General features: G+C 35.1%; 1 protein-coding gene across 1 annotated transcript in view; it reads right to left on the bottom strand.

Moving 5' to 3' along the window:
- LOC127428644 (solute carrier organic anion transporter family member 2B1-like) overlaps positions 1-9559 on the bottom strand; it is a 32711-nt gene that overhangs the window by 3260 nt on the left and 19892 nt on the right. Inside the window, exons 8-14 of the mRNA XM_051677131.1 lie at positions 9425-9527; positions 8672-8836; positions 8126-8315; positions 7118-7259; positions 3980-4149; positions 3266-3330; positions 114-234 (exon numbers count right to left, since the gene is read on the bottom strand). Of these exons, the coding sequence (XP_051533091.1) occupies positions 114-234; positions 3266-3330; positions 3980-4149; positions 7118-7259; positions 8126-8315; positions 8672-8836; positions 9425-9527 (956 nt within the window). The remainder of the gene's footprint in view (positions 1-113; positions 235-3265; positions 3331-3979; positions 4150-7117; positions 7260-8125; positions 8316-8671; positions 8837-9424; positions 9528-9559) is intronic.

Genomic DNA, 9559 nt, shown 5'->3' with positions numbered 1-9559 from the left:
AAACAATTTTTTTTTTTTTTTACATATTTAGAATTTACATTTTTGCACTATTACACACATTAAAGAATATGCACTGTGTACTTATTCCACACCAGTTAAATTTAAATGTTCACCTGTGTCTGAAAAGGTCTAAATTGTAGTAGCTACATGATGTGTCCTTGCCACATTTCTTTCCCCATTCAATGCAGGTGGAATCAATGGCACTGCCATACAACACCGGTGCTGGGAGGAATGCTGTCAGGGAAAGCAAGCTCCTTGTGAATATACACTTTCAGTAAATACAAAATTGGCACAACACAGATTATATAATCCATCACTGTGACAATGATTACCGTACAAACGTATTCCATGCATAATTGTCACCCACACATTTATTTGTTTCTATAAAAACACCTACCACACCACAAGCACAAGATACCTACAACAAAAGAGATCTACCTAACACAAAGGTATTCAAATATTTTCTGAACAAACCTTTTCCCATTATGATATGATGTCTGTTATGATGTTACCTCTGATGCATGCATTGTTGTTTAATAGATAGAGATATCACCAAATCCATTTCAAGAAATCTGGAGCTTCACAATACTGGCAAAACTTGTAGTGTTGAGGACAGCCAAAGTAAACAAATCCAAACAACAGGGGCTGTTCTAGGGTCAGTGGATATTCGAGGGTTAGCCCAGACCTCTGTTGATACATATGGGGCCATTATTTGATGAAATAATATTATACACGTTATAATAAAAGTTGAAATGTTACATCAGTGAGATGTAACTTGTACAGAATATAGTAAATCTTTAAGTATTACTGAAACTAAAAGGTCTCACTAAGTTTTGTCTCATCTTCAGATATGCTCATAAATTGCATGCTTTTAACAATCAAATGTTTGTTTTAAAAAGCACTTTATTGTCCCTTTCAGCTTTCTGTAGTTTGACACAAGTTGTGTACAATTGACAGTTTTATATAATTGATTCATTGGGTGCTTTAAGTTAGTTAGTTTACAATGTAAACCCTAAAGTTGCCATTACTGGAAATATCAAGTATTATTTGAAATGTCAGGTTTTGGGCTCATATCTCAAATATTTAAGTTCACTGAACTTATTTATCTTTAAAAAAAATCCATAAACTCATTTTAAGTGTTATGTGTTTATAACTCAATCTTTTGAGTACAAAATTGAAGCCATGGGGAATATCCATAATGCTTTGAATTATTTAAGTATGTCTCCTTGGTCAAAGGGAAGTTATGGGGGCATTTAAATAGTTGTAATTAAGAATTTATAGAGGTTTTAACTCTTTTGTAATATTATTTATGTTGTTGTGTTGCAAATAGTTGCTTCATGTGATGTCACAATTAAGGTGATCACATTTGGTCAAGTTGGACCCTGTTGACTAATGCTGCATTCCAGACAAATCAGAACTGGGGATTTTCCCACCTCCGACTTAAAAATAATGACTAGAAAGCCACTTGAAGTTGGACATCCAACTTGTGAACTCGGGGTAGATCGATCAACCACGACTTCAGCGAGTAGCGTCATTTGACTTAATTTCCAAGATGGGTGACCTCCGAGCATAAACCAGATCTGGGTTTCGTGAAGCATAAAAACCCATTTGAAGTATTTTCAAATCTCTATTTGCAATATAAAATAAATGTACAAAAGGATTAAGAAGAATTGTTTGTGTATCAATCAATGCCTATGTTTTTACCTATTTTGCTCATGAAATAGCTACTATAGCTACTATAGCCTGCTAGCTAGCATCTGGAATAATGTGCATGTTTATGCATTTTGCATGTGTTCATGTGGCCATGATATGTGATTGACTGGAATGCACTGAGGTCAGAAATGGGAAATTTCAACTCGGATATTCCCACCTCTGACTTCGTCTTGAATGCAGCATAATTCTCTATGTGCATGTGCAGTTAAAGAGCAGGTATATATGCACTTTTCTGGAGAATTACTGACCGAGAATCAGTTATGATCTTTATTTGAGCTGTGCTATTGTTTGATCTAAAATGTAATCAATTCATTTAAAATGATTAATAACAGTAGAAACAACAATATTTAAATAGCAAATCTGAGTTAAGTTTACTTGCATCTAGTTAACCTAAATAGTTAAGTGCATTCTATATGAACACCAAGTGAATTGAACTTAATTACATACATTTTGGAGACACCAATACTCAATTGAGGGAACGAGTTTATTCAATCAATTGAGTAGAATCAACTTATTAGGGTTTTCAGTGAAGATAGCAGGCTGTAAATAGGCTTAAATAGGTACTTATGACGAAAAATAGTTGCTAGATTTGTCAAAGTTTGCTAGTTTTTTTGCATCATGTCTTAATGAAAGAGTTTTGAAAAAAAAACTCAAATGTACTGGCTCGTAACTTAAACTTTGCAAATTCCTCAAGCATATCTGTATATATTACTCTTTGTTTTCAGGATTATATATCTAGATATTTGGTATTACTGCGTCTGGATGGACCAACTCAACACAGTTTCAATATCTTGCCAAGACTGGAATGCTGACCAGACACTTCTTGCATGCATGCACATATACACATTAAAGGAAAGCAGCTGTGTGTTTGTACTGAATTGAGTCTGTATTTGGTGTTATTGATACTGTAGTAAGACCAGTCTCATTAATTTAAATATATTAATTAATATTAAAATATATTGTTAAAATATTAAAATATAATATGTTTCAGTATCAACTTCTGACATCACTACAAGACGATAAAAGAAAATGTGGCTTAAACCCTGGTAGCCCAGCCCTAGCACCACCCATGCCAAACAACACTAAATCAAACAGGACAGACTTGAAAATACCATGTCAAATAGACAAAATAGTCTGTTAAAACACATTTGAAAAATCTAAAGACTAATGGGAATAACGCCCCCATTACTTTTTACCCCCAAACTTCTTTTAAATGGTATTTTTGGGATTTTGTCTCTTTAATAGACAGAAACAGTAACAGGAAACTATTGGATATAGAGAGAGGGAATGGGAATGGGATTGGGTTCAAACCTGTTCAAACCTTATGAGCACCGTGGCTCAACATGTCAAAGTCACACATGCTCACTGCTGCGCAATGGCTCCAACAACTCCGACAACTCATAACATGCAGTTATTATCATTATCTTATGATATATTGTTTTAATATCCTTTCCAAGACTCATCTGAACTTATAACAGGGTTTGGCTTTAACATGCTGTCACAATTTGACATGTACTGTATCCGTTCTGCATGATCAAATTGTCTTGCTTACCAAGCACTCTAAACAGCATGAACTGGATTCCCAAGGCAAAAGACTTGTCTTCTGGTGTCACAGTCCTGAACAAAAGCCAAAAGAAATTATTTACTTAAAGCATTACAGTTCACACCTTGCTAGTACAAAAGTTCCACAAATATTTCTTCAAGATATCTCCAAAGGCTTTTCTGAAAAAAACAGTCACATGTTGCCAGGGGCCTGTGCAGACAGGTTTTTGAGAGCAAGAAGAATTATACAAAATGACTAATCTTTCTGAAGGGCAGAACTGTGTCAAAATAATGATCTTAGTATACTATCTGTCTTCAGAGGACAAAGTAAATGGGTGAGCACATTAGTCAGTGTGTACTGACTAGGAGGTCAAAAGATAATTTTGATGGTACAGGGGTTTGTGGCAAACAAATATTTTAATCTCAGAGATTCTATATCTTAGAAATGAACAATGTCTTTGCAATTAAACCGGTTAGATAGGATTATTATAACAATATAAATCATCATTTTGATTTCAAGCATGATAATTGCAATAAAGGAAATAATGTGAATGTAGGTCACTGCTTCATAAAAGGTAGTATGCCTTAGGAAACATCAACTAGGCAAGTGTTGCACTACAAGATGCAACCTGCTTAGTAGGTGAAAGTTCAAGCATGTTTTTTTTTGTTTGTTTGTTTTTGTTGTTGTTGTTTATTTAACATATAATGTTTTAGGAGGTAATACCTGAGGATCATCATGAAAGATGTAGTATGAGAGAGTGAAGCCACAAAGCATGTGATGGAGGAGAGGATCATGAAGGGGATGAGATGATTGGCACAGCCACTTCTGCATTTTCCTGGTAATGCAAAGCCCGGAGAGCCACTTGATGACACACAGTCACAATCTGTGTAGTTCTGTGGGAGATTCAAGATTCAAGATTTAGATACTGAAAAGTGAAAAATTAAATTTATTTTTATTTTTATGTGAAACAGTTTTTCTTTTGAGAGGTTAATGCCAGGAAAGACCTTTGACATCCAACATTTGTTGTTGTTATTCTCATATGTACAGGAAATTGTAAAAAAAAAAGAACAGTCTAAATGGCTACACCCCCCCACCACCTTTCTACTACATTACTTATAAATGAATAACTTTTATACAGAGAATTTAAACAGAGCTTCAAAGGGCCCTTTTTCTATTCAGACTAAACCTAGATTCAACCAAATGACACTATCAAAGGTATGGTATTTTTGGCATGATATTTCCTCTATGATAAAGCTTAAATCACATCTTGCAGACGAATGTTGTTTCAACTACTGAACTGCTGTACTAACATTAACTTATCTTTGCTGAGATGTGGGTGGGGGGTTGTGCTCGGTAGAAGTTTGTTTGTTTTGAGAGCAATTATAAGGATGCAGGAAATGCTTTTGAATTTATTTTTTATTTTTTTTGGACTCAAAAAATGGGTCATGAAAGGACAAACCAAATCTAAACACAAACAAAAAATCAAACCAAAGCAAATATTATCTATTGCCGAAAACAACATATTTTCAACAATAACAATAACATATTTTCCTCGTATAACTAACTTAGGGGAGGTACTCTGTGTTGGCATGGGTACAATTGTGGAATAAAGACAGGACATGCAGACATGCGGGACCCATGCAACACACTTGTACTGTCCTATTTCCTTTTGTGGCTGCTATTAATAGATTTATTATTATTTATTTTTTTTTGTGGACCTGCTCTCCTATTGCATGTAGAACAGCTAGAGTGGAACACTTGCTAAAAATATTGTTCGAGGAATTATTCTCTTATTTGAAGTTTCCTATTCAGAATGATTGTGATCAAGAACACATTTCACATCAAGCGAAGAGTTTAGTTGTCTTCAAAGCAGTGGACAGTCAAATATTTTTATCTGTATTATTTAAATACAAGCATAATTCTGGTTAATATGATGAAGTATCCTGTATATATGACTATATCCTGTGGAAATTAAGCACACAATTTTGTACAAATGAATATAAATGTTTTGGGTGAAATCTGTGCCATAGTTGGCAAAGTCATTAAGATTTTCATGTATTTAAATGACTTTCTTTCTGTACTTAATTATTTTCTGTAGGTAAACATGCAGGCGAAGGTGAAATCCAGCTTGGTTTTCTATACAGTGACCTAACCATTATCACCTTGTCTGCCCAAATAAACCTTCTTTTGATATATTTTCTCATGTAATTTAATGTAATTATTTTTTATTTATTCCAAATTGTTCCCCTTCCTTTCTCAGAGAAGAAAATTGTTCTTTGTTCTTATTTACAACACGCTGTTGTTGTAAATAAGAATATTGTTCTTAAGTGACTTGCCTGGCAAAATAAAGGTAAAATAATAAATATTAAAAAATAACAATTGTCTAACATATACAGTAGGAGGCTTCTTCTGATACAAGACCTCTACTTCTACACTTCTTACATTTCTACCCTTTAAATAGTTTCCTTTTTTAACCTTAACCCACTTATTCCTGTTGTCAGACACTATGTAATTATATACTGTATGTGGTCATTCTGTCAGTGGCATGTCTTCTAATTTTCTCCTCCATATGCCTATCCCATTCCATTTATCTGCTGATTACAAGTAAGGGTACCCTGACCACCACACACGCTTACACAGAACATTTCCAAATGTGTCTCTGACGATTCGTTTCGCTAAATTATACCCTGATCATTTCCATTCGTTGTGAACTCAGACAACCTTAAACTTCCTTTTAGGATGATCAGCAATTCAGTAATTATTTTCTGCCTGAGGAACAGATGTCCAAACATCATGATCCCAAAATCTTTCCCTTCCCTAATTTAGACCTGAACATTTACTGCTCACTCCAAAACCTCCGTTGCTAGTTCTATGGCAACGTTTTTGAACTAGCAACAAAGTCTTGGGATTTATCAAAGCTACATTAGATACTGAATCCATGGCGGAAGAAAGTAGTTCCATTCACAAGAGCATTTTAGGGACGAAAACCAGAAAATATCTTGATATAAAACCCTGAATGATGTCTTAATGTGTGGTAACCATAGTATAAGCTGAATAATTGACTCTGAACCACTGAGTTATTGAAAAATAATGCATTATTTTTCAATAATTCAATATAACATGGTTAATTATTCATTACAAAATCACCTGCCTAAATATTGTGTAGGTCCCCACTCACTGGATATTTTTTGTTTTTGGCACCATTCTGAGTAAATTCTAGAGACTAGAGATAGAGATGTATTCTCTAGAATACATAGAGAAACTAGCCCATCTGACACCAACAATCATGCCACGCTCCAAATAACTGAGATCACATTTTTTCCCCATTCTGATGGTTGATGTGAACATTAACTGAAGCTCCTGACCCGTATCTGCATGATTTTATGCACTGCACTGCTGCCACACGATTGGCTGATTAGATAATCAATTGGATGATTGTTAGTGCCAGACAGGCTGGTTTGAGTATTTCTGTAACTGCTGATCTCCTGGAATTTTCACGCACAACAGTCCCTATAGTTTACTCAGAATGGTGCTAAAAACAAAAAACATCCAGTGAGCGGCAGTTCTGTGGACAGAAACACCTTGTTGATGAGAGAGGTCAACAAAGGCTGACCAGACTGGTTCGAACTGACAAAGTCTATGGTAACTCAGACAACTGCTCTGTACAATTGTGGTGAGAAGAATAGCATCTCAGAATGCTATTCTGAGATGCGGGTTGGCGCTGTTTTGGCGGCACAAAGGGGAACTACACAATATTAGGCAGGTGGTTTTAATGTTGTAGCTGATCGGTATATATAATATCAGATTACTGTATGGGAAAGTACCATTCAGTTCCAAGAAAGAAAGTAAAAGAGAACTTACCAAGACTTTGCCTGTACTGTATATTTCTGTCATACATCCTGCATGACAGGGAGATTGAAACTCCACTCCATCTGAGCCACATACAGGGTTGAAGGCCTCATTGGAGCAGTGACATGAATTGATGCATTGCTGAGTTCCATTTCTGGGAAAATTAAGCATTTGTAAAGCATCAAGAATGTGTGAGAACTTGGCCATGGAGATTTCAGGCGGCAATGAGAATGTGGCCCATAATCAGATAAGCCTTTGAGGACAGAACTGGTTTGAATTTGGGCTACTCTATGTTAACATCCTTACTGGATTTGACACTTTCACCCAACTCCAAAGAATTTATATTTAATTGTATCCATATGTGAACAGATTATTTCATCATCATTTTAGCACACATATGGAAATGATATTGCTCAGAGGTTGCTCTTAATGGAGTTCTCATTTAGTTATTATGCAATAAGTTTGCCTCAGATGTTTCTGCTAAATTTCCTCAGAAGCAATAAAAGAAGAAATAAAAATGTTGACAGTAAGAGAGCTATTCAATCAATGTGATGGATACCATAGCTATGATGAAAATCTTTGGTATATTGGCAAATCTGAACACAGTTTGTGACATTATGAATATCTCTTCTGAAATGCCAGAGTTAGAAATGTATTTATGAGGAAAAAATATAAATGAACAAGGCTTTAGCAAAGGTCTCAGTTTGCTCTCCATCTAATCTCATGAGATCTTAAAGAGACTCATTTGTGATTTTTCTATACAGGCTGTGCTTTGTGATTAATTTTTGGCAAGTATAAATTGTGCTGTTTATGAGCTGTGACACTGATGCAAGTTGATGGTTTCTTTCACAGCTGTTACACTGCTGACCTTGTTCAAGGTTTGAGCATTTGTACATATGTTGAAATATAAGAGATACTATATAAGATACTTAATATAGTGCATGTAAGTATACATTTTCATAATGAACCATACAATTCAACATTGCAAATGGAAGATATTCAAAGCATTCCATGACTCACCCAGCATGGTTGATGCCAGAGATGCTTTGTGTTGGGCAGCCAAGGAAAAGAAGTGGAATTGCGAAGAATATGCTAATGAGAACCGCTAAAGTACACATCGCAGCTGAGGATCTTACAGACAAACTCAACCTGCGCATTATTACCCCTCCAGCCATAATGCCCAGCATGGCTGAGGGAATATTTAAACCACCTGTGAACACACACACACACAGACAAAAACAAAAACAAACAAACAAACACACTCACAAGTCAGTAATGCTAACATATGGAACAGTGCATTCCATTATAAATCCCAATATTTTAAAAAAATAATAATGAGGGACGTTACTCTAGCAGACAAAAGCTTGCCTTTGAATCAGATTTCGCCTTAGTCAAATAACGTATTATACATGGATTAGAAGCGGTAATAGTGATGAATGATTATTTTGTGAGTTGTACCTTTGAATAAATACCACGTTTACATATGCCACAAAAGGTTTTTGGTGCAAAGGTTTTTCTTGAATGAGTACCTTTAAAAGGTATGCTTAGTTTTCTTTACTAGCTCACCTATCATCATGGTGGAGAAGGCGGCAGTCTGTGTGAACTGCCTCTCTATGAATTTGGCCATAAAAGTGGCCAGTCCAGCCACCATGGCAGCAAGATTCACCTGAGCCAACACAACCAACAAGTAAATTGGGTTCCGCAGAGTTCTCATTACAATTTTGGGGAAGCCTGTGGTTAGACAAGAGACACTATTTAAAAAAACATCTGCAAGTTACAGCACAAAAAGAAAGTTAATAAAGGACAAGAACAAGAATTTTAGTTAATGTTGTAAAATGATCAATCTAGTGATCATGTCCAAGGATCTTTAGGTGAATTTCTTAAGGGATGTTTAGGAAATACAGACTCTAAAAAAATAAATGATGGTTAGAGAAACATACAACTTGAATAACAAATGTTAGTGAATTAAATTCAATCAATAGTCAATATTGTCAATATTTGACATCTGGTTCTGATTAAATAGGTCATGTTGTGAAACATGAAGCAATCTTTGTTTTACTGGGCAAGAAGAAACATCAAGACTGAGGGAATTATCTTAAATCTGGGTGTTGTCTTATCATTAGTTTTGTTATATTGCTATTGTGCCAAATATGGCTGTCAGCCAATATGAAGTTCTAATGTAGGTCAATGTGTTCCTGATGTTTTCACATCACAGTGAGATTGATACTTGTCACATAAAATTGCACAATTTACAACATTTTTTTTTTTTCTTAATTTATGATTATTAAAATCTCTGATCAGTAAAATGGCAAAACACACTTTTTAGGAACTGATTGAGAGACACTTCAGTTACTGCATCAGTTCTTGGTGTCTTCTCCAACATTTTCTCAGATGATTGTTCCACTGGGACCTCTGCAATTTCCTGAAAAGAAATACACTACCTGTCAAAAGTTT

Source organism: Myxocyprinus asiaticus, chromosome 38 (genome assembly GCF_019703515.2).
Source record: "Myxocyprinus asiaticus isolate MX2 ecotype Aquarium Trade chromosome 38, UBuf_Myxa_2, whole genome shotgun sequence".
Taxonomy (NCBI): domain Eukaryota; kingdom Metazoa; phylum Chordata; class Actinopteri; order Cypriniformes; family Catostomidae; genus Myxocyprinus; species Myxocyprinus asiaticus.
This window is presented reverse-complemented; position numbering and strand designations above follow the sequence as displayed.